General features: G+C 50.2%; 2 protein-coding genes across 4 annotated transcripts in view; one reads left to right on the top strand and one right to left on the bottom strand.

Moving 5' to 3' along the window:
* ING1 (inhibitor of growth family member 1) lies at positions 16,527 to 24,601 on the bottom strand. 3 transcript variants are annotated; one of them, XM_021065917.1, is made up of 2 exons: positions 24,268 to 24,601; positions 16,527 to 18,875 (listed from the first exon to the last, which is right to left on the bottom strand). In XM_021065917.1, exons 1-2 carry the CDS (start codon positions 24,464 to 24,466, stop codon positions 18,175 to 18,177), a joined length of 900 nt encoding a protein of 299 aa, XP_020921576.1. In that variant the 5' UTR covers positions 24,467 to 24,601; the 3' UTR covers positions 16,527 to 18,174. The 3 variants fall into 3 exon arrangements, with proteins under 3 accessions (XP_020921576.1, XP_020921577.1, XP_020921578.1); XM_021065918.1 differs by lacking the exon at positions 24,268 to 24,601 and adding an exon at positions 23,157 to 23,495; XM_021065919.1 differs by lacking the exon at positions 24,268 to 24,601 and adding an exon at positions 21,972 to 22,522.
* The window catches only part of CARS2 (cysteinyl-tRNA synthetase 2, mitochondrial (putative)), a 38,072-nt gene continuing 37,456 nt past the window's right edge, over positions 24,937 to 25,552 (top strand). Inside the window, exon 1 of the mRNA XM_021065916.1 lies at positions 24,937 to 25,245. The gene's annotated coding sequence lies outside the window, so the exon portion shown is untranslated. The remainder of the gene's footprint in view (positions 25,246 to 25,552) is intronic.

Here is a 25,552-nt window from a genome sequence, read left to right as displayed (position 1 = left end):
ATTCTTGTGTACTTTTCTTTTTAGTTTTTGTGAATGTAGTGTTTAGTTTTGATTTCCGGTTGCCCTGTTTTTTAAGTCTGTTAACCCCTTCCTGTATCTGCTTGCTTTAGCCTGAAAGTCATTATTAAAAAAAAAGGTCTGTATTTTCTTACTTTCCTTCCCCACACTCTGTGATTGAAGCCCTTTTAACATCTCCGCATTTGTCCTTTTTCTGTTCCTCGTGTTTATCATCACTTTTACAGTGCTTTGTTTGTTTTCGGTTTCCCCTCTTAGATGTGTATGCTGGCTTATTTAAGTGATTGTTTTCCAGGTGTGGTCTCCTCCATCCTGAAGAAGAAATCTTACTTCCTTTTTTATTTAGAGGAGCCCTTTTAGTATTTCTTTAGGAAGGGTTTAGTGTCTGTTCTCTTTTAGCTTTTGTTTGTTGGAGAAATTCTTTATTTCTCCTTCTATTTTAAATGATATTTTTGCTGGATAGAGTATTCTAGGTTGCAAATTTTTTCCCTTCAGAACTTTAAATATATCTTGCCATTCCCTTCTGGCCCTGTAGTGTTTCTGTAGAGAAATCAGCTGATAGCCCTATGGGGGTTCCCTTATAATGAACGCTTTGTTTTTCTCTTGCTGCCTTTAGAATCCTCTTTTAGTCTTTAACTTTTGCTGTTTTCATTATACTATGTCTTGGTGTGGGCCTGTTTGGGTTCACCTGGTTTGGGGCCCCCTGTGCTTCCTGTATCTTGACATCAGTTTCCTTTAGATTTGGAAAGTTTTCAGACATAATTTCTTCAAATATATTTTCAATCCCCTTTTCTTTCTCTTCTCCTTCTGGAATCCCTATTATGCATAGATTGGCCTGCTTTATATTATCCCATAGATCTCTTATATTGCTTTTGTGTTTTTTCATTTGGTTTTCTCTCTGCTGTCCTGATTCAGTGATTTCCATTATTCTGTCTTCCAAGTCACTAATTTGTTCCTCTGCATGATTCATTCTGCTCTTTAGTGCCTTTAGCCCAGTTTGCATCTCTGCAAATGAATTCTCTAATTTTTCCACGTTCCTCCTTATGTTTTCTAGTCCCTTTCTAAAGGAATCTGCCTTGCTTTTTATCTCCGCTCTTAATTCATTGATATTCAGCCTTAATTCCTTCAGTATTTTCACTAACTCCCTTTTGAACTCAATGTCTGTCAGAGTGCAGAGGTCTGTTTCACTGCTTGCTGCTTCAGGTGAATTCTCCTGTTCCTTTAACAGGGAATGGTTCCTGAGCTGCTTCATCTTGCTTATGTTTTTCTTTTTTGGTGAATTTAAGGACACCAAACTGTAGTTGTGGAGGGCTACTTCTATGCAAGAGCATCCCTTTGTATTTTGTAGGAGGGTACTGTTTATTTTTGGTGTAGGAGTTTGAATATTTGCTGTCTCTTTCTTTGGTGTGAGCAGGCTGTTATCCCCAGGGTGCTGAGTGTGTTTCCAGGGAGAAGGAGGCAATGGGTAGGGCCAGTAGTCAGTGCCTGGTTGCTGGGCTCTTAACAGCAGCAAGGACCTGCAGGAAGGTGGCACAGGCTACTCCTATCTGCAGGGCCCTGGGAAGTGGGAATGAGCCTCAGGCAGATTTATGAGGTGCCCAAAGCATTTGGCAGTGGCGGCAGCAGGGTGTGTGAGTTCCCAGGGAGGGAGAGCAACACCAGGTAGTGTTTAGTCACAGTGCCCTCCTCTGAGGTGCCCTCTGAGGTGGTTGGGGCTGCAAGGGGTTCTTGTTCAGGGATCCCCAGTGGCAGAGGGCCACGTCCACCTCTGGAGTAGGTGATAACTTCAGTGGTTTGCCCCCACCACCTGCAGATCACTCAAGAAGCACCCTGTCCCACTTAGCCCACGCAGGAGGTGCTACACCAGCTGCTCCTAGTTGTAGGGTTTTGGGAAGGGACAGCAATCAAACGTTTGGGTGCCCCCCAGACTGTCTGGCAGTGGCAGCTGCAGGGCGGGTGTGTTCCCAGGGGGCCAAGAGCAACAACGTGTGGTGCTTGGTGGCAGTGCCCTCTTTTTTTTTGCCAACCCCTGGGGTGATTGGGGCTGCAGGTGGAGCCCACTCACAGGCCCGCAGTGGCAGCAACCATGCCTCCCTCTGGCCTCTGATCCAACTGCTATGGTCCGTCCCTGCCACCTGTAGATCACGCAAGAGGCACCACGTCGCACTAGCCCCCCTGCTGCCCTTAGCCCACCTAAGAGGTTCCCAGCCAGCCATAGCCTGCACAAGAAACACCCGGTCTCCTGTAGCCCAAGCAAGTGGATTCTCACCACCCACAGCCCATACCAGAGGTGTCCCTCCGACAGCCTGTGTGCACGGGGAGATTCCTATGGTGGTCTGCCCCTTCTCTCGTCCTCCGCAACAAGGGCACCCTGCTTCTCCTGCAGGCCCAGACCTCCTCCTGGGTTCCCTCTGCTGTGGCATTCCACTCCCCAGCCCGTGGCATACAAATCCTTAGCCCCTCAGGCTGTCCCCACACAGCCAGCCCCAGTCCTCTTCCCCAGACTGACCTCCAGAGCCTGAGTCTCAGCACCCAGCCCCTGCCCAAGCGTCTCAGGCTGCGGTGTCTGGGCTGGTGGCGCACATGGTCTGTGCAGCTCTCTGTCTGATTTGCCCTCTTCAGTCCAGCTGCTGTGCTTTTCTCGGCGACTTTGAGGTCCCTCCATCTCAGTTGGTCTCCCTGTCAGTTATGTGGCTTCCCAGGATGTGGGTTCCTTTTCTCCTTCACTGATTCCTCTTGAGCAGGGGAAGAGAACGCTAGTCCTGTCCTGAGTCCTTCTTTCTCTCTTTTTTTCTTTTGTTCTACCCAGTTATGTCAAGAGTTTCTTGCCCTTTTTGGAGGTTTAAGTTCTTCTGCCAGCGTTTGGTAGATGTTCTGTGTGAATCGTTTTATATGTAGATGTGCTTTTTTAATATGTTTGTGGAGAGAAGGTAAGCACGACATCTTACTCCTCCTCCATCTTGATCCTTCTCCCTAAAAAAATTTTTTAAATGCATTGCTGCGATGGCACGAGGTTCAAAAAAATCCAGAGGCCAAAAGCTAAAGGAAAACAGAAATGGTCATTACTTCCCAAAGTCTTTCCCCTTAGGCCAGACTCTAGAGCCCGTGCCGCTTCCTGAGGGCTGGGGGCGGGGCAAGGTGCAGAGTCGGGGAGAGGGGACACAGCCTGGGGCAGAGCTCCCTGACTTTTCTCGGGCCTCACAAAGGCCCAGGGCCCAACCCAGCTCGAAAGTCCAGTGTAGTGCATTCTCCTAAAGTGAGAATGAGAAGTGAGTTCGCTGTGCAGAACAGGACAGTAGAAATTGGTCTTTCGGGTCCTGCGTGAAGGGGGGTATTTGAAAACACAAGCCAGCTTTCGTGTGTGTTTGTGATGTGAACTTATACCAGTTGTATGGTTTGAAAAACCACAAACTGGGGTTTTAATTTTACTTGGTTTCAGGCTGTTGGTGAGTTGTCAGAAGAGAAAGCAGATCCTTGATGGAGGAACTGACCTTCCGCCGAGGCCTCAGGAATTCCTACAGGTAACGTTCCAAAGAGATTAGCTGTTTCCCAGTCAAAGGAGTAAGTAAATAAATAAAATGACAAGGAAACCAGGTACCAGACTGAGAATGACAGACAGCAAAATAAAATCCTCTGAAAGACATCAGAAATTAGAACGCTCACACAAAGATTACACACAACTCTGTTAGAGTGAGTTAAAAACAAAAGAATCACAATAATATGATCAAAGACCAAGGAAAACATTTAAATACTAAGTAGAAGTTTTAGAAGCGGAAAATATTATTGAAGTTTAAACATTGAAGTACAGGAGCTCCCGCTGCGGCTCAGCAGTAGCAAACCCGACTGGTATGCATGAGGACACGGGTTTGAACCCTGGCCTCACTCAGTGGATTAAGGTCCAGCATTGCCACAAGCTATGGTGTAGGTCACAGATGTGGCTTGCATCCTCTGCTGCTGTGGTTGTGGCGTAGGCTGGAAACTTCCATATGCTGTGGGTGTGGCCCTAAAAAACGGGTACAGAATAAATAGATTAGATAGTACTGTAGAGAGAATTCATAACTTGAAAGACAGAGCCGAAGAAATTATCTAGATGTCCGTACAGAGACAGAGAAAGAAGGTATATTTCATCGTGAGAGTGAGAGGATGCAGACTAGAATGGGAATTACGATGTGTGTAACCGGAGTTCCGGGGGGTAACAGCAAGGAGAACAGGCATGAGGCAAATTAGAGAGGATGGGAGGTGCGTATTTTCTAATTCCGTTGAAGCTACCAGTCTTCAGATCAGAGAAGCTCAGTGGGTCCTAAGAACACTTAGAAAACAAAACGGTCCAGACTAGAGTGACATTAACAGACGTCAAAGAAAAAGAGGTGACAAAGGCTGTGGAAGGAAAAGGCAGATCACCACAGAGGAGAGGCAGTTCGACACAGGCTTGGGGTCTGTGTGGCACAGGAGGAGCCAAAAGCCAGAGAGCCTCCCAAGAGCTGAGAACAAAGTCTGCCCTCGCGAACTCTTTGCCCCGAGAGGCAAGTGTGCTTTCGTATTTTTAGACCCTGTTGGAAAGAGCAAACCACCGACACACTTTCATTAACGGAACGCCCTAAAGCCAGAAGCTTTTTTGCTTTTTTGGCCGCACCAACGGCATGAAGAAGTTCCAGGACCGGGGATCAAACCCACGCCACAGAAGTGACAACATCTTAACCCCCTGTGCCACAAGGGAACTCCTAAAGTCAGAATTTAAGGAAGGACAAAATCCCAACGAGAGCTTCTGAGAAGCAGCAGTGTGATGCACAGAGGGGTTATGATGTGAAGGCAAATCTAAACAGATGCCGGCTCTCTAACCACAGCAATTCTGTCTAATTTGTGAGGCTGATAACGCTATAGTACTGGACATGGGTATAAGCTGTGGTGCGCATGTCAGGGAGGAGGCAAAGATGTCAACTGACTTCAGGCCTCGCTCGCTGAGCACGTGAAACATGCAGAGTGACCGCCAGCGGGTACCAAGGGCGCGTGCCCCTCGACTTTGGTCTTGGTACTAGTGTTTTGGACGTGACGTCGAAATCACAGGAAGCAAAAGCAGGAATATACGGAAACACACCGATGGGACTAGAGCAAACAAGGTTTTTGGCACAGCACAGGAAATCATCCACAAAATGAGAGCATCTAAAGACTGGGAGAAAATATTTACAAGCCTTACATCCGACACGAGGTTCGCTTCCAAGATATGTGGGGAAATCCCCAGTTCAGGAGCAAAGAGCAAGTAACCTAATTTAAAAACGGGCAAAGGGGAGTTCCCACTGTGGCTCAGCGGAAACGAATCTGACCAGCATCCGTGAAGACTCGGGTTCGGTCCCTGGCCTCACTCAGTGGGTTACGGATCCGGCGTTGCCATGAGCTGTGGTGTAGGTCGCAGAACGGCTCGGATCCCGCGTTGCTGTGGCTGTGGTGGAGGCCGGCAGCTGCAGCTCCGATTCGACCCCTAGCCTGGGAACCTCCGTATGCCGCTGGTGTGGCCCTAAAAAGACAAAAAAAAAAAAAAAAAAAAAAGGCAAAGGACCTCAGTGGACATGTTCCCAATTAAGACACACACATGTCCAACAGGCGCGTGAAAACACCACCAGTCGTCAGGGAAATACAAGTTAAAGCCACACTGAGATACCACCTAACACCTCACAGCTGTTAGGATGGCTATTCTCAAAAATACAAATTATAGATGCTCACCTGGGGGTGGAGAAAAGGGAGCCCTTGTGCCCTGAAGTGGGAATATAAATTAGTACAGACATTGTGGAAGACAGTGTGGAAGTTCCTCAAAAATATAGAAGCAGAACTACCACATGACCCAGCACGTCCGCTCTGGGCACGCAGGTGAAGGCAGTGCGATCGGGGTCTCACAGACAGCTGCATCTCCACGGTCACCGCCGCCGTATTCACAAGAGCCAAGGTGAGCACACAACCGAAGGGTCAGTCGCCGTAGGAGTGGAGGAAGAGGACGTGAGGTTTAATATAATGAAATACTATTCAGCCCTGAGGAAAAAGGAGACCCCGCCTTTGAGGGCCTTTTTGGTGAGAGTTAATGTACACATCAGTGTAAGTTCCAGGCACTTTCATATATCAGCTCATCTGAACTTCATACTAACATTTGAGGGACAGGAATTATTACTCATTTTACAAATGAAAAAAAAATTGAGCCTCAGAGAGATGAAGAAAATGCATCCAAGTCACACACCTTGAAATCCCTGGAGCCCGAGGCCAGGTCCTCCTGCCTCAAGGCCTGCGTTCCTCCACCCACGTGGAATTTCAGTAATCCTCTCTCCAAAACACCACCGTAGGGAGTTCCCGTCGTGGCGCAGTGGTTAATGAATCTGACAAGGAACCACGAGGTTGCGGGCTTGATCCCTGGCCTTGCTCAGTGGGTTAAGGATCCAGCATTGCTGTGAGCTGTGGTGTAGGTCTCAGATGCGGCTCGGATCCCGCGTTGCTGTGGCTCTGGTGTAGGCCGGTGGCTACAGCTCCTATTAGACTCCTAGCCTGGGAACCTCCATATGCCGAGGGAGTGGCCCTAGAAAAGGCAAAAAGACAAAAAACAAACAAACAAAAAAACGCAAAACGCCACAGTACATTTCATGTAAGTAGACTTCATTTTATTTATTTATTATTATTATTATTATTATTATGCTTTTTAGTGCTACACCTGAGGCACATGAAAGTTCCCAGGCTAGGGGTCAATTTGGAGCTACAGTTGCTGGCCTACACCACAGCCACAGCATGCGGGATCTGAGCCACATCTGTGACCCACACCACAGCTCAGGGCAATGCCAGATCCTTAACCCACTGAGCGAGGCCAGGAATCGAACCCACATCCTCATGGATACTAGTTGGACTCATTTCTGCTAAGCCACAACAAGAACTTGCCTAGGAGAACATCTTATAATCTTAGGGTGGACATGACTTTTTTAAGTAAAATGTAGTATAAAAATCCTCTAGGAGTTTCCTGGTGGCCTAGCAGGTTAAGGATCCGCTGTTGTCACTGCTGTGTCATGAGTTCGATCCCTGGCCAGGAAACTTCCGAATGTTACGGAGAGGACCTCAAAATGCAAAGTCTTCTTATGACAAAAGATGCTGTGAACAAGAGCAAAATAACAATAAGATCCTACTGTGCAGCATGGGGAATTATATCCAGTCTCTTGGGATAGAACATGATGCAAGATTGTGTGAGATAAGGAATGTGCATATATGGGAGCTCCTGTTGTGGCTCAGTGGTTAACGAACCCGGCTAGCATCCATGAGGATGCGGGTTCGATCCCTGGCCTTCCTCAGTGGGTTAACGATCTGGTGCTGCTGTGGCTGTGGTGTAGGCCGGCAGCTGTAGCTCTGATTTAGCCCCTAGCCTGAGAACCTCCATATGCCGTGAGTGTGGCCCTAAAAGTCTAAAAGCCAAAAAAAAAAAGAATGTGTATATATGTATGACTGGGTTGCTTGGCTATACGGCAGAAATGGACACAGCATTGTAAACTGACTACACTTGATTAAAAAAACAGACTGGGAGAAAATATTTGTACATAATGAAGCAATAGGAAAACGAATAATTTTAGAATGACTACAAATGACCAATACATACCTGAGGAATTGCAAAAAATAACTGGAAACAAGGAAAATGCAAATTATATTTTAAGTATATATAATGTATGTATTATATAAGAAGCATAAACTATATAACATTTTAAGTATTTAGGATATAATTGTGTCTGGTTGCTCTCCAAAGGCCTCAAAGGCAAGACGAGGGGCGCTAAGTATTCTGATTCTGCTGGGGGACGCGTGAAGGGCACAGCTTCCTTCAGCAGTTCCGTCGAAAGATAAAGTGTGAAATCCCCTCTGCTAAAATCTCGTTTCTACGTACCTCTCACAGAGAAATCGTCTTACGTGTGTGTGTGCACGCCGAGGCCGAGACAGAGACATTCACTCAGCACGGTTTTCAAAAAAGAAAACGCCGAAGCACCTCAAGGTCACTCGGCAGAGGGGCGTGTAAGTCCACAGGGCGTCCTTGTTTGAGGAGTGGGCTATGACTGGGTATTGGGGTGGAGAGACCCCCAGCGCAAAGCGCTGCACAGGAGAACGGTAATGCGCTCAAGATCAATGCCTGAGGTGTGACCCCTTTGTGCGAGAGCCAGAGCAAAGCAAGGCTGTAGCTCCGCCTGGGCAGTGCTCCGGTTATCTAGGGCTGTGGAACGATCTGTCCGCAGATTTATTGGCTCAGGAATCTCTTGGTGGGGACAGCTCATTGCTGCTGCCTTGGTGGGGGTGGGGTGGAGGCTGAGCTGGGATTGTCTGCAGGCGTCCCTCACAGGGCAGGGGGTTGCCCTGGCTCCCAGTTGGGACTCACCTGAAGACCCAGGAGGAACGTCTGTCTCAAGGGCCAGCATCTGTGGAGAGGAGGCATGGGTCCCAGGCTGTGCGGCTGGTCAGCCTCGAAGGTCTCATGGCGCCATGTTGGCTTTACCTCCAGAGCGCAGGCCCATCCTGAGACCACACGAGGGAAACCGGGCCCCGCTTTTGGTGGGTGGCGTGTGAAATCTGTGGTTTTAAAGCCACGGTAGAGGAGTGTGAGTAATTTCTGAGAAAAGATCTGTAAAGATAGATACTCTCCAACATCCGATAGCTGTTATCTTGGGGGGTTAGCAGGTGGGCAAGTGGAGGTGGTGTTTGTTCTGTTAGGACAAACCCAACTTGAACTGGCTTCAGGACAAAACGCTGTGCCCACTCCCATCATTGGCTGTCCCCAGGGTGCATGTGCTTCTGGCGTTGACATGCTGCCATCAGGGATTGTGTTTCTCCCATTTTCGAAGCAGACTTTCTCCACGGGGCGGGCAGGCCCAGACCTAAATCCTCACAGGTTAGCAGGTCGAGTGGGAGGAGGAAAAGTAGCTTTGCTGGTTGCTCCAGAAAAAAGCTCCAGGCAAGATGCATAGTGATGGGCGTGGGGCACCGCCGTTCTCACCCTCAGGACCGCGCCTGGGCCTTTCCACTGGCCAGGCTGTCACCGGCCCACCTCTTCAGCAGCTGCTTGCTGTTGGGACTCTGATTTCCTTTGCTTTGGCACGTGGGAAATGTCCTTTCCTGTGTTTGCTCTTTGGGGTGTGTTCAAGCTTGTCCCCTCCTCGTACGTCCGCGGCATTTGTATTGTTTAATCATATTGATCAGAAGCTCTCCGGGGCTCCCACCGATGGAGCACACCAGTTCTCTCAGTATTGCTGATTTGATTTTTATCATCCACTTTTTTTTTTTGGTCTTTTTAGGGGCGCAGCCACAGTACATGGAGGTTCCCAGGCTAGGGGTCCAGTCGGAGCAACAGCTGCTGGCCTACATCACAGCCACAGCAGCGTGGGATCCAAGCCGCATCTGCGACCTACACCACAGCTCACGGCAACGCTAGGTCCGTAACCCACTGAGCGAGGCCAGGGATGGAACCTGCAACCCATGGTTCCTAGTTGGATTTGTTTCTGCTGCACCACGACGGGAGCTCCTGTCAGCCACATTTTCATTTCTAGGACCTGTCTTCTGCTTAGTACCCCATGCCCGCACTGTCGTTGTAACTTCACCAGTAAGGCCAGAGATGTCCCTCACAGGCTCCTTTCCTCGGCCAGATTTTAAAAAGCATAAATAAAATCGTCCTAAGGGTCAGACGACAAAGTAACCTCATAGGAAAAGAAGAGGAACTCAAATGAGCAAATCTGCCCACGTGCTCTGCTTCCTCAAGACAGTAGCCCCAGAGTTCCCATGGTGGCTCAGCGGTTAACAAACCCAACTAGTATCCATGAGGATGTGGATTCGATCCCTGGCCTTGATCAGCGGGTTAAGGATCTGGCGTTGCCATGAACTGCAGTGTAGGTCCCAGAGGTGGCTCGGATCTGGCGTTGCTGTGGCTGTGCTGGAGGCTGGCAGTTGTAGCTCCGATTAGACCCCTAGCCTGGGAACCTCCACATGCTGCAGGTGTGGCCCCAAGAAAAAAAAAAAAAAGACCCTAATTCCAATGATTATAGTAACCCTGTCGCTTTGGGCGTTTGCTGGTCTTATCGAATTCACTCTCCTGTGGTCTATTTAGTTGCCATGGTTTCCAAAAATTAGGTTGCACTGCAAACTCAGTGGCAGCAATTATAACTTCATCTAAGATTTGCATCACACCAGTGTGTCCATTGATAAAAATGGTAATAGAGCGTCTACTTTGCATTGACCGTTCAGATCATTTTTGGAATATGGAGCAAAATGGAATAACCCCACACACACTTTCATAATTGTCCTCAATCTGTTTTCATCCCCGCCTGTGCAGCTCATCTCGTTTTCAGTTTTGTTCATGTTCTTGAGTCTAGAAATAAGGTTTCAAAATTTGCAAAGCGAAATGCGCATTACTAGCCTTTCACATTGAATGATGAGCTGTGACGGTGCCAGGGAATTCATCCCGGTGTATCCTCACCTTCGACTACCTCATCTTTTAAGGCAGGTCTTAGTGCCCTGAAAGTATTTCACTACTAGTCATCTTTGGATTTTTCATGTTTGCGGAGTAGATCTAGGGTGCAAAGAATCAAAAACGTTTTGAAATCGTGTATATTGACCACCCGGGCAGTTACAATCCTCACCATCTAACTTTTCTTACCTTAAGATACAAATGTTAATTTCCGTTCCCTGAGCATGTTTCTTTCCAACTATCGGGGAAAGAAAGAAGCCAGATCCACTCTGGTTGCCATGGTGGCAGTATAATTATTCATGCAAAACATGGCATCTATCAGGGCAAGAATTTTAAAAATGGAAAGGTTTACTCTAAACATAGTACCTGACTGTCCGAGCCAGACTTGCAGTAGCTCCGTGTCTAGCATGCCGTCTGCCCCACTGGCCGTAGCTGATGCCGTGTAGATGCGTCTCCACCTGGGCCACACCGTTTCTCAAGTCACACTTGTGCTGCAGAGAGGAAGCCATGCTACCTATCCTCATTGCTGCCCTGGTGCCTGGATTTTCTGACCTGTCCTTAGCTTTTCCATCTTTGCTTAAGCATAGTCAACTACAGGTGTTTAATTTTAATTTAATTTAATTTTATTTGCTTTTTAGGGCCGCACTCATGACGTATGGACGTTCCCGGGCTAGGAGTCAAATCAGAGCTACAGCTGCTGGCCTACACCACAGCCACAGCAACGAGGGATCTGAGCTAAGTCTGTGATCTACACCACAGCTCACAGCAACTCTGGATCCCCAGCCCACTGGCCAAGGCCAGGGATCGAACCCACATCCTCGGGGGTACTAGTCGGATTCTTTTCTGCTGCGCCTAACGAGAACTCTGAACTGCGGTTACTTGCAATTTAACGGTGCTTAAATACTGTAACAGAGGAAATTGAAGTATGTATCAAGCAATTTGTCCAGCAAAATAAAATTTGGGAGACAGCAAACCATTTTTAAGCATCTTTGTAAATGGATAAGATACAAATAAATTTTATGAACAATTACTTACATTTGTTTTTATGAAATTTTATAAAACATTGAATGCATTGGGTGATCAAAATCTAACAAAATTCTATTTCTCAAGTATCATTTAGCATCATTGCATTCCTAATAGCTTATACATTTGTCCTAAAAATATTTCCTTCACACAAATCAGTTGAAATTCCATTTTAGGTGTGATGATAGAACATTCAGAAGTTAGAGAAGAAAGAAAATGTCTTTTTTTTTTCTTTTTTTCTTCTTTTTAGGGCCGAACCTGCAGTATATGGAGGTTCCCAGGCCAGGGGTCAACTTGGAGCTGTAGCCGCTGGCCTGCACCACAGCCACAGCAATGCGGGATCTTAGCCTCGTCTGTGACCTACACCACAGCTCACGGCAACACCGGATCCTTAGCCCACTGAGCGAGGCTAGGGATCAAACCCGCATCCTCACGGATACTACTCAGATTTGTTTCTGCTGAGCCACGATGGGAACTCCAAAAATGTCTTGTTTTTTGATGTCAACTCTCAGATTCATTATTCATTTGACACAGTATTTACTTAACGCCCAGGAAGAGCGACTGCCGATTTCACATGAGACCAGGCTACACGTGGACTGGCGTGGCGCAGTGGGCCGGGGCTGCGCTAAGCCGCAACGCTCGGACCCGGTCCAAGAGCCCCGCGCTGACCTGCTGAGTGACTTCACCTTCTGGGCCTCGGTTTCCTCACCTGCACGTGGAAGGACCTGGACTCATTTTCTCTCTACTCTCAAGTTCAGTCAGGAGGTGAGTCTGCAAGAAGTTTAATGGGCTTTGAGAGCTGCTGAAGATAAAAACTCTATTTCTCTGCTTCCTTGTGTGTTCCGCAAAGAGAAACGGAATCATTTACAGAAAAGCAGCTGCAGACCTCCTCCTCACCCCGGAGGAGAGGGGACATGACCCCCTCAGTCTAAGGCTGGACGTGACTGTTTCTCTCCCACTGTAGGAAGTCTCAGCTTCCACTTTCAGAAAACACCTGTTCACCAGAACAGTCGATTGACCAAAAACACCATTCACATCTTTTTTTTTTACCATTTCTTGGGCCGCTCCCGCGGTGTATGGAGGTTCCCAGGCTAGGGGTCCAATCGGAGCTATAGTCTCCGGCCTACGCCAGAGCCACAGCAACTCGGGGTCCGAGCCATGTCTGCGACGTACACCCCAGCTCACGGCAACGCCGGATCCCTAACCCTCTGAGCAAGGGCAGGGATCGAACCCGCAACCTCATGGTTCCTAGTCGGATTCGTTAACCACTGCGCCACGACGGGAACCCCAATTCACATCTTGATTTAGGATTTGTCAGGTACTTTCCCCCTGTCACTAGGAGGAGCCCCCAACTGTGTGTGTGTGGGGGGGTTGCCGTCACTGGCCTTACTTTGCTATGAGGACAAGGGGCTGAGAAAAGCCGCCCCCTGCCCCCGAGGTTAGCCTAACTCAGCCTAACCTGTACAAGGTCGGCTAGTCCCGACCTCATATCTCAGTGGATTTCGGGCCCGCCCTCTGCCTCCAGTAAACAGCTTAAAACTGTAAGGGTGAAACAGAGGCCTGACATTTCCTGACGGCACCACAGGAACCGTGCCCCAACAGCGCTGCTTCTCCGGGAGGAAATGCAGGTGCCGCCGGGCTCAGTAGCAGGCAACAGGTCTTTCATTCAGGTAGAAGCCCAGCATGGAAGACCCCAGGCTCCGACTACCCTGCACCCCGGGCTCCTGTTCCCGCTCTGATCCCGGACCAGGGAAGTTTCTCAGTCGTAAACTGAGCAGTGGGGACAGTGACAGGATCACCGTGGCACCTGCAGGTCCCCTGGTGCAGGATGGAGATCCGAGGATACGGGAGGATAAAGCAAGCCCAGGAGGGATGTGAGGTCTGAGACTCTGGTCCCGGGAGCACTAACATCTTTAAGGTACGGTTGTTATAGAGTTAACACGAGTTCTCTGGTGGTCGAATGGCTAAGCAGTTGTCACTCCTGCGGCGAGAGTTCAATCCCTGGCCCAGGAACTTCTGCCCGCTGCAGGCTCGGCAAAAAAAAGGATTTAGCGTAAGTGTACAGACACCTAACCCAGTGCTAGCACACAGCAGGCAGTATACAATGGCTGTTAAACTGTCAGCAAGGCTGACTCACTTTATTTAAAGTGGACTTGCTTAAACATAAGCATCTTCTTTTTTTTTTCTTGCTTTTTAGGGCCACACCCACGGCATGTGGAGGTTCCCAGGCTAGGGGTTGAATCGGAGCTGCAGCTGCCACAGCTGCCACAGCAACATCAGATCCTTAACCCACTGAGAGAGGCCAGTGACCAAACCTGTGTCCTCATGGATACTAGTCAGGTTCATTACTGCTGAGCCACAGTGGGAACTCTCAGCATTTTCTAATTTAAGAGGAACACTGGTTTAACAAAGCATTTAATTGTACAAATCAAGATTTAACCTGTTACTCAGTTTGCAGTGACTTCTCATCGAGGTTTTAAGCTGGGAAAGTATCAACCCCATTTTTTTAAAAAAATAAAATCAGGTTAGGAGTTCCCGTCGTGGGACAGTGGTTAACGAATCCGACTAGGAACCATGAGGTTGCGGGTTCGGTCCCTGCCCTTGCTCAGTGGGTTAAGGATCCGGCGTTGCCCTGAGCTGTGGTGTAGGTCGCAGATGCGGCTCGGATCCCACATTGCTGCGGCTCTGGTGTAGGCCGGCGGCTACAGCTCTGATTCGACCCCTAGCCTGGGAACCTCCATATGCCGCAGGTGTGGCCCTAAACAGACCAAAACAACACCCAAAAACAAAAAACCCAAAGCAAGGATTCTCTGGTGGCTTAGTGATTAAGAGTTTGGCACTGTCGCTTCTGTGGCTCAGGTTCGATCCCTGGCCCAGGAACTTCTGCATTCCAGGGGTATGGCCAAACACACACACACACACACACACACACACACACACTACATTAGATAGCTTTTCACTAATCTGTTACCAAAAGAATTCAACCTCATTTTCAGCACTCCCCCAGGGTTACCTGCAATTTTATCTAATCACAATCTAAAGCCTAATTCTTGATGTTCTAAGTGCTTATCTGTGATTTTTTATCCAGTGTCCACAGGAATTAACAAAGGTGGTTGCAAAGACTGCCAAATCCAACAAAGTCTGCCTCCTAAACTCCACATTTTATTTTATTTTATTTTATTTTTTTTTGGTCTTTTTGTCTTTTTTTGTTGTTGTTGTTGTTGTTGTTGCTATCTCTTGGGCCGCTTCCGTGGCATATGGAGGTTCCCAGGCTAGGGGTTGAATCGGAGCTGTAGCCACCGGCCTACGCCAGAGCCACAGCAACGCTGGATCCGAGCCGCGTCTGCAACCTACACCACAGCTCACGGCAACGCCGGATCGTTAACCCATTGAGCAAGGGCAGGGACCGAACCCGCGACCTCATGGTTCCTAGTCGGATTCGTTAACCACTGCGCCACGACGGGAACTCCTTTTTTTTTTTTTTTTTGGTCTTTTTGTCTTTTTTTGTTGTTGTTGTTGTTGTTGCTATAAACTCCACATTTTAAAAGAAAGACGGCCACAGCCACCAGCCCTTCCTGGAAACATCATCAAGGGCAGGAAGCCGGACTCCAGGCCACTGTCACGCTCTTCACTTCATTAACACTTAGAGCCACACTGTGGAGAGCACACAGCTGACCCCTGAACACCATGGCGGGGTGCTGACCTGCCGGCAGTGGAAAGCCCAGGTACCGCTCAGAGTCAGCCCTTCCTACTGGCCATTCCTCTGCATCCGGGCTCAGCATCTTTGGATGCGCCGGCTGTGGATGGCCCAGTGCTGTGTATAGTCCTGACATTTTTTTTTTTTTCCTTTTTCCAGGGATGCACCTGTGGCATATGGAGGTTCCCAGGCTAGGGGTTGAGTCAGAGCTGTAGCTGCTGGCCTGCACCACAGCCACAGCAATGCCAGATCTGAGACGCGTCTGTGACCTACACCACAGCTCACGGCAACGGCGGATCCTTAACCCACTGAGCAAGGCCAGGGATTAACTCTTGACCTCCTAGTTGGATATGTTACTGCTAAGCCACAATGGGAACTCCAACTAAGATTCTTTTAAATTACTTTCGTTGCTATTAGATTGTCGTCAACTACTTTAGTTAACTTATTTTCATATAGTAAACTTGCTATTTTTTGTCTAGGTAAATCTTATCAAATGTCAACACTATTCTTTTTTTTTTTTTTCTTTTCTTTTTAGGGCTATACCCATGGTATATGGAGGTTCCCAGGCTAGGGGTCCAATCAGAGCTACAGCTGCCGGCCTACACCACGGCCACAGCCACACAGGATCCAAGCCGTTTCTGCAATCTACACCACAGCTCATGGCAACGCCAGATCCTTAACTCGCTGAGTGAGGCCAGGCATCGAACCCGTGACCTCATGGTTCCCACTCGGATTCGTTTCTGCTGCGCCACGATGTGAACTCCAGCACTACAGATTCTTAAATGTTTGGGAATTTTTTTGGAAAGTAAATGCCTCTTTATAGGTATTGATTTGCAAAAAGTTCACATTTTAATGTATGAGCAACTACTATGTGCATTTTTCTACCAAACATCCCTCTATACTGGAAATTTAAGGTAAAAGTTAGGGACTTATATCTGGCACAAAAAAAGTTCTCAATAATTGTTTACAAAGATAAACAATCAGAAAACAAGTTGCTATTTTCTGTATAATCAACACGCTCTCCAGATCTGTAGCTGCTGCAGAGGTTACACGGTTCTTCCTCGGGGCGGCTTCCGAGACCTAACAGACCACGGAGAGACGCTCTCTAAAACGTGGTTAACGTGAACTGCGTTTTGCTTAGAAATGAAAATTCCACTGACCTTTACAATGTGTGGCCGGTGGAGGACACTGATTATCCTGCAAGAAGTTATCTAACTCAGAGGTCAGCACAGCTCTACCAAGGGCCAGAAAGGCAGTCATTGCAGCTTAGTGGGTCACGGGGTCTGTCACAACCACTCAACTCTGCCGTTATACAAAACAGCCGCAGACAACGCGTTAGTGATGGGCCTGGCTGTGGGCCAATAACCTTTATTTACAGACACTCAAATTTGAACTTCATATCATTTTCATGTCATGTAATAGACATGTTTTCTATTTCATTTTTTTTTTCAAACCCATTTAACAATGTAAAAGATCCTTCTTGGCTCACAGGCCCTACAAAAGCAGGTGGAGGCTGCGTCTGGCCTGTGGGCAGTCATTTCCCAACCCCTGGTCTAAACACAGACTCTGTTTGGACACTTATTTTTGGTTGGCAATTAGATAACTTCTACTCCATTATTAAGAGAGAAAAATAATACAAAATTTGCTTAAGGCTTTGTCTAAACTGCTGGTGTACATATTTTTAAGCTAAGAACTTAAAACTTATGTCAAGATTAAATATACTGGTAGATGAATAAACTGGCCAAGGTACACTTCTCTCTTTTCTCCTCTGGCCACTCCAGTGGCATGCTGAAATTCCCAGGTCAGGATCAAACCTGCTCCACAGCATCAACCTGAGCCACAGCAGTGACAAGGCCAAATCCTTAATCCGCTGCACCACCAGGGAACTCCTGCATTTATTTCTTGATGTCACACCTGTACACCTCTCATGCACACAGCAGGAAATGCAGCTTGGGTGCACAGTGGCATGTGGCTGCACTTCTGATTATAACAGAGCAAGTGCAGGTTCATGGGGAAGCATATACTTGTATCTCTTCTAAGTTGTAGCTGGCGGCACCAGTATTTGTGGGAACAAAAGTGTGATTTGAAGCTCCATGACTAGACCACTCTTGTTTGCGTTAATAATAAAAAAAATGTACCCATTTAAAAAAATCATTTAAAAATGGCCATTTGGGGAATGGGCTAGTATATAAAAAGTCTGTCATGTAAAATGTGACCATTTAGCTTTTTAAAAAATAATTTTCAAACGTCAAAAACCTTTTTATGGAATTGTTACATGGCTATACACTCTTATAGCAAGAAACAAATTTGCTATGGGCTATCTTTTTAGCAGCTTGCCAAATTTTAAAACAACTTGTTCATGGAGTTCCTCTTGTGGCTCAGCAGTAACGAACCTGACTCATATCCATGAGGACGTGGGTTTGATCCCTGGCCTGGCTCAGTGGGTTAAGGATCCGGCGTTGCTGTCATCTGGTGTAGGTCACAGACGCGGCTCGGATCCTGTGCTGCTGTGCCTGTGTTGTAGGGTGATTCGACCCCTAGTCTGGGAACCTCCATATGCCGTGAGTGCGGCCCTAAAAAGACAACAAAAAAACAAAAAAAAACTTGTTCATGAAGTAGTAACATTTTTATTAAAATGAAATAATAGCTAAATGGAATCTTTTCTCTCCACATTTAATGTGTTAGGTTGCTTCCAGGTCATCCCTGGCCCCCCAGGGAAAAAACAAAAAACAAAATCAGAGACTCACTTGAGTGTTTAATTCAAACTGTATTTGCAGTTTCTAAAATGCTGATCCACAGACCCCTTGCTTGTTACACGTGTGCACCAATGAAAACGCAGAGAACTCGGCCATCCCTGCAGAAGGAGCGGCCCCTTTTCCCAGGTCTGCAGAGGCCCACGCCGTACAGCCCCTGCGCCCGCTGTCCAGGTGGCGATGCAATAAATACCAGCCTGTCCGCTCTCCCCGGTCAGCCGGGCCCACCACTACCTGTTGTAGGCCCTCTCCTTTTTGGACTTCTCCAGGGCCTTGTCCATGGTCTTCTCGTTCTCCCCGCGGCACCGGGGGCAGTACCACTTGCCCTTGGGCTTGTGGCTCAGCCCCACGCAGGAGAAGTGGAACCACTCGATGGGGCACTCGTCGTTGTCGCAGCCGATCATCTCTCCATAGGAGACCTGATTGCAAAGACAGTACGTGGGCTCGTTGGGGTCGATGGGGAGGTCTGCGGGCGACGCCTCCCGCTCCGCCTTGGCCTTGGAGCGCTTCTTCTTCTTGGAGGCCTTCGCCTTCTTCTCCTTGGGGGTGCCGGAGGTGACGTCATCGTGGTCGTGGTTATTAGCTGCGTTCTCCCGATTCTCATTGTTGCGCTGCCGCCGGGACCGCTTGTTGTTGGGCTTCTCTGGCTGTGTGATTGTCTCATTTTTGGACTTATCCTGGCCAGCTTTGCTGTGGCCAGTGGTGTCACTGACCTCTTGGTGTGCCTCAAAGAGTTCCACGTGGCTGTCCACCTGCCTGGTCCGGTTTTCCACCAGCTCCACCATCTGACTCACGATCTGGATCTTCTCGTCACCCAGCTCCTGGCTCCGGATCAGGGCCCGCTGGATGCAGTGCAGCACCCTCCTCTTCTGTGCGCTGTCCGCCTCCCGCTTGAACTTCTCATAATACTCATCCAGTTCCTTCAGGATTTCTGCCAAGGAAAAAATAAGCATTATACCCATGTGGTATATACACTACCGAGCCTTGCAACTCTCTAGTCTCCAAGAAAGTCATTGTGGAGTTCCCTGGTAGCTCAGCAGCTTAAGGACCCAGGTGCTGTCACACCTGGCTCGGGTTGCTGCTGTGGCATGGGTTCGATCCCTGGCCCAGGAATTTCCGCATGCCGTGTGTGTGTGTGTGTGTGTGTGTGTGTGTGTGTGTGTGTGTCTGTCTGTCTGTCCCCAAAATAAAAGCCAATTCCTTGGACAGGCAATTAGGGAGAAAGTTCAAATTTAGGCAAAGTGCTGAGGTCTAAACTTTTATTTTCTATAAAATTAATGATTATATCCTGTATTTCCATTGTTTTTATTCAAATATTTTTGTAGTAATTTAAGCCAGACAATCTAGCCTTGCTTTAAAACAAAGGGGGCAGATTTTACTTTTGCATTGCTTGCTTAAAACAATAACATAGCTACAAAAGGCAACATATTTTAAAACATTGTCAAAACAAACAAAACCCCCTCATTACTAAACTTCTTGGATAAGTTAGAAGACTGTATATGTGATTCTTTTTTCTTTTTAGGGCTGCAGCTGCAGCACATAGAAGTTACCAGCTAGAGGTCTAATCGGAGCTGCAGCTGCTGAGTCTCCAAAGCCACGCCAGATCCGAGCCTCACCTGCTACCTACACCAGGGCTCACAGCAACACCGGATCCTTAACCCACTGAGCAAGGCCAGGGATCAAACCTGCATCCTCACGGATACTATTCGGGTTCTTAACCCCCTGAGCCCTAATAACAACACTTGACAGTTTATGTGATTTTTAAATGTATAAATTTGGCAAATGTAAATAAGCAATTTCTCACAAAATGAAAGTTCTTAGATAATCTGATGGAAATTAAGAATAAAGTCAGTATTTTTGCCAAAAGCCCATTTAATACACAGGTAGAAATCCCCAGTTATTCTCCCTAAACAGTAATCATTAAATTAAGGCAATTCTATTCTCCAACTAGGAAGGGGACGTGTGTGAGTGTCTAAAATGTGATTATCGCCCCTACCAGATCTATCTCCAATTTAGTTATAAGGCATAATCCTAACCCTAGAGCAAAGCGTGAATTTAGGCCCACACGATTTAGGCACACATTGTTTCCCAGGCTGTATTCTTCAGCTAAAGATAGCTCTGAAGACGTTTGCTAGGGGCACAGTGCAGACTGCCTGCCGCCAGAAAGGAGGAAGGTCATAACCTCCTGGTCTCTTTGAGTAATTAATTCTGAAAATAAATAGCTGTGCTCAACCTATCCAGGTTCTATTTCATAGATACTAAAATGAGTTTCTGCCGTGTGTTTTTAAGTGAATTACACATTACGAAACTGTATCATTTGGCTTAATCAGTAACCAAATTTCAATTTTTAAAAAGAATGTTAACATTTCATAGAAAAGAGAACAATTCTATCATATCGCTAATTTAAAATTTAATGGCATACAGCTTCTTTCACTTCACAAGCAAGCTTACATCTGTGTGAAGCCTCACTTTAGGAAAAAAACATCCCATCACGAAATTCTCTTTACCTACACAATGGCACACATTTCTTTGACGCCCCAAGCAAAGTACTCTATCAGCAAAGCCTCTTGAAGCACAAACATCTGGAAACAGTAATCTGAGCACTACCTAGGGAGGCATTCTGCCAGCACACCTGGCTTCCTCAGCTGCATCAGCTCTGACCACTGCTGATCCTCTTCCATGGGGATGCTTGGGCATTTTAAAAAATACTTTAATAGTAACTTAAAAATGTTTTTAATTCCAAATAACCCAAAGTATCATTGGTAAACTAGTTATAATCCATCCTTATGAATTAACACCCAACTGATGTTTACTAAGCAAATACTGTTAACCAAAGTTTGGCAACCCAGGAGTTCCCGTCGTGGCTCAGTGGAAACGAATCCAATTAGTATCCATGAGGACGCAGGTTCCATCCCTGGCCTCCTCGGTGGGTTAAGGATCTTGTGTGGCCCTGAGCTGTGGCGTAGGCCGGCAGCTGCAGCGCCGATTCGACCCCTAGCCTGGGAACCTTCATAAGCCGCGGGTGCGGCCCTTAAAAAAAAAAAAGGCTTAATTTTTTGGAAATATGGTGTGTATCTCAACATTTATTGTAAATGGCAACCAAATTATCAACTATTATTACGATAATATTACTACCATTATTATCACGACGGAAGGCTCTGCAGCTCACTCGGGGCACTGGCTTCAAAGTGCACCTGGGTGGGAGGGGGACTGATTTTCTCCGAATGAACCAAAACGCACCAACTATGCATTAACTCGACTGAAGAGACTGGTTCTGCAGCAGTAAACCGGCTTCCTGCGGTAGGGACAGCAGTAAGAAAGCAGCCTTAGGGGCATACTGACGGGGACGCCAGAAAATGTTAAGGATAAACTTTTTCGTCATCTTGAAATTCCCTAACAGTGCTAGCGAACAGCGCTGGAGAGAATTCCACAAAGCCCCAGAAAACCCGAAATTCCCCGCGTTCGTCTCTCCACCCCGCAAGCCTTCTCCCAGCTCAGCGCACAGGGGGCCACTCAGTTCTCGTCCCGGGACACCGACCACCGAGAAGCAGCCCCAGACCCGGGTCACTCACGCGTCCGCTGCTCCGCGAGGCCGAACCCGCGGGTCCCTGGGACCCGACCCGGAGCCCCGCCTGCGCCCTCGGCAATCCCAGCGACACGGATCGCCAGCTTTGCCCTGTACCCCGGGCGCCGCCATTACTCCGCGGCGGAAGGGGCCAAGCTCGCGTCGGTGGGGGGCGGGGGCGAGGCTGGCTCAGCCCCGCCAATGGGTAGGCGGCCAGTGGGAGGCGCGCCCCGCCCCGGCAGCCACTGCCAGTAGGAATCGTTGGACCGGAGGGCGGTGGCCAGGTGGGGCACCAATCACAACCCAGGGTCAGAGAACTCGGCCCGCCCCAGCAGCACCAATAACCAATGCAGGGCCGGAGGCCGGGCGACCTGAAGACGTTCAAATCAACTCGACCTCCTCCCTCCTCCCCGCCCCTCTACGAAAGAGAAAAAAAGAGGCAGCGGAAACAGAGATCTATGCCAGTAACTGCGCAAGGCCCGCCCTCATCCGGCTCAGCAACCAATGGTTCAGCAGCGGACTGATAAGGACATTCCATGGGAGAGGCCACGGCCAATCACAGAAGGCCAAGGGGGAACGTTCACAATATGCTAATAAGCCTCCTATAAAAGTCGCTGCGAAGCAAAGCCTCGGGTAGAGCGCGCAGGGGCGCCTTCCTCGCGTGAGTCTTGTCTGTTGTGGGGCATGTAGTGGCTTTCCACCTCCCCCCACTCTTCCGTTTCCCTGCTGCGCAGTCCTGTAAACATTAGTAAACTCGGAGTGATTATCCACGTTCCAAACACAGCCCCAATGCGATGCCTGACCTGGGAGGAAAGTTTCCCCAACAGCCAGCAATTCCCAGCGGACCCGAACCCTCCGTCTCTCTCCGGCATTCTGGGCGGCCGAGGCAGCAGAGAACGACCCACAGGTCCTCTTCCCCTGCCATGTTCCTCTCCAAGTCGACAATATTTGCCTGCGCCCCCCGAGCACAGCACAGATGGGCGACTTCCTCGCCCCATCCTCCCTTCCCTCCCCTCCCCTTGACCACTGCACGCACAGAATAAAGCCCTGGCCCTCCGCAAACTACACCCGGCCGCGTCGCCCCCCGTACGTCGGCCCTCGCTCCGTGTCCAGCACCGCGGGAGGGCCGGGGGCTGGGTGGGGGCGACTGGGGCTGCACCACGCGGAGTACCGACCCCGGACTTTATGTAACACTCAGATTCGGGACTGAGTGAAGGTGGTTCCGGGGATGGCGAGCAGGGCCGGCGGACCCCTCGCCCGCATTGCCCTCCCAGCAGCCCTGCGCGCAGCACCGTCTCTGAGCCCCTAGCTAGCGACCGCTGCACATCCCTCCCTCGGCGCCTCAGCCGGCGCCCCCTGCGCCCCCTCCCCCGCAGCACCCCGCCTCGTCACTTCACTACAAAGAGCGCTTTGCTCGCGCAGCCTGGCATTGAGACCTCTCGTTCCTTCTTCCTCCTCCGTGTCCGGGCTTCGCGCACAAGGACCTTCGCAAATCAAAGACGCTCCAGACCTTTTGTTTCTGTCCGGCCAGGGCCCCGCCGCGGGATCGAGGCTCCCCAAGCGGGGATCAGGACGGCCCGCGGCCCCGCGGCGCGCCGCGACCGACGGGGATGGAGCAGCCGCCCCCGCCCATCCATCCCGCCGTACCTTGGTATTTCGCGTCGATCTCCCGCATCAGCGAGACGTTTCTCTGCAGATCGAAAGGCAGAGACTCGATGGAGTCCAGGTAGTCCTCCACATAGTTCACCAGGTGGATCTGCTCCCCGTTGGCAGGGCTCAACATGGTTCACCGAGGTCCCCGGCGACTCGGCGCGGCTTTCCGCTTCCTCCGGCCCCCGCCCCCTCGGAGCCCAGCGCTGCAAAATGCAAGGCTCCCGCCCGCCGGCGCCTCCCCTCCGGCCGGCCCCGCGCCGCTACATCTGCGAGCTGCACCGCCTGGGCCCGGGGACCGGCGCCTGGCGGGCCGGGCCGGAGCTCGGCGGCCTCGGGCGCGGGGCGGGCGCGGGCGGGCGTGCGGGCGCGCACCCCGGCGCAGGGGCCGGGGCCGGGGCCGAGCGAGCGCGGGAAGGGGCGCGCGCCGCCCGCCGCGCCGCACTTGTCCAACGTGGAAAACCCAAATACCAGTTTCAAACACTTGGGAAACATTCGGCCCCCTGCATCGCGCATGCGTCCTGGCCCCACCGCCCCCTCCCCCGTGGGCCCCGCCCCCGCCGCATTCACGCCCCTCACCGGCCCCGCCGCACGGGGGTGTGGCTTTGTCTGTCACTTTTGCCGGGGCAGGGGCCGCGGGGGCAAGGGGCAGCGGGCGAGCTGAAAACTTTAGTGGGAGTTTCGCACTTGCAGGCAAAGTGCGTTGGGCGGGGCTGCATGGCCGCTGGGTGTTGCGGGAGAGGCAGGTGGCATAGCCCAGAGCTCTCTGGAACCGACCCGGCCTCGGGACCATCACAATCCCGGGTCACCATCTCCTTCCCTTTGCTCAGTCCCACACTCCTGATCCCGCCTCGCAGCCGGGAAATAAGTACGGCCCGGAACAGACTGGCAACCTCGAGGGCCAATCCAGGTTCCGCCCTCACCCCGGCGGCCCAATCAGGAGAAAGAATAGGCGGGGCGATCACGGACACCTCCCCCTCGGCTCTTACTACTAGAAACCCGCGTCCCTCCGGGGGCGGAGGGACCAGGCTGGCCCGGCAAGACGGAAGTGGTTGCGCATGCGTACTTGTGTGGCCAAGAGGCCCATTTGCCCGCGCCGGAGACCTACCATTCGGCAGTCGGACCACCACTCCCGGCAGCCTCGGCGGCTCCCGCGCCTGCGCGGTCCTCACCGCCCGCCCTTTGTGTTGCCGGCCGGAGCCCAGCGCCGAGCGGCTTGGAGACAAAGGGACCCGAGAGGGGAGCGGTTCGCCAGGCCGGGTCCCCGTAGAGGGCAGGTGACCCCGACCCCTTCCCGCATGTGCCATGGAATCCTCTCTTAAAGTCCGCGCCCCCACTTCGAAAGACCACCCAAGCCGTGGTGGGGCAAGCGTCCGGGCGCCCGGGTCCCGGGGGCCTCTCCCTGTGCAGCCTTGGGCCCCCCTCCCCCTCCTCCCCGCCCTAAACGCCTGGATTTGGGCTTCCGAGGAGCCCCGTTGCCTAGACGACGGGGCCGCGCGAGGCCCGCCTCTTCCGGCCGAGGCCCCGCCTGTGGGCGTGGCCCCCTCCCCCGCTTTGTCCGCGGCGTGCGGGTCTGCGCCGCGCTTGGTGCTTTTCGGAGGACTCGTTTGGCCTCCTTTGTCCTGCCCTGTCCTTTGGCGGGTGTCGTGTCGCCAACTCTAACCCTGTCAGGTAGTTCGGCCTCGGCCCCTGACGTCCCTACCGCCTCTGTGCCTGGGCGGCGCTGCGTCTCTCGGACGGGTGGGTGGGCGGGTTCGCCTGGCTCCGGGTGCCCTGCTGCCCGTGGCCGCTCCCCCTGGGACTGAATCGATGCTCTGCGGTTCATCACGTTCTGGTGGAGTTCCCGAGTGTCCGGAGAACAGTGTCGTGACAACCAAGACCGCGGGAGAGTTTCTTAATTACTCAGTGTCATTCAGACCGAGCCAGTGTTTGTAAAATAGGTTTTGATCCGCAGTGCCCCTAGCAGCGATCTGCAGAGCAGTCCGCGATGTGGCTGTCAGTGCAGACTAAGTTGGGCTGGTCGTCTTTGGAAATGGGTTGGAACGCTGCTGCGGTGATAAACGACGAGTAGGAGTAAAACTTTGAGGTAAATGGGTTTGATCTTCATTCTACCCCTTCATCGCACCCTCACATCAGGAAACGTTCACTTCGATATTTGGGAAAGTGGTTATTTTACTTAGAGAGTCACACTTTTCCAGCTTGGGCCCAGTGTAAAGCAAATGATAGGTAAAGTTTCATTTATTGGCCACTAGCCTGCTTAAAAGGCTTTAATACTGTGACACTATGTGGCAACGAAGAGACTATATGGAATAGAGTAAACGTTGCATAGGAGAAACGCATATACGTAATTTTAAAGTACAGTAACAAGAAAGAGGTTCTTTTAATCCTTGCAT

The sequence above is a fragment of the Sus scrofa genome, chromosome 11 (assembly GCF_000003025.6).
Source record: "Sus scrofa isolate TJ Tabasco breed Duroc chromosome 11, Sscrofa11.1, whole genome shotgun sequence".
Taxonomy (NCBI): domain Eukaryota; kingdom Metazoa; phylum Chordata; class Mammalia; order Artiodactyla; family Suidae; genus Sus; species Sus scrofa.
This window is presented reverse-complemented; position numbering and strand designations above follow the sequence as displayed.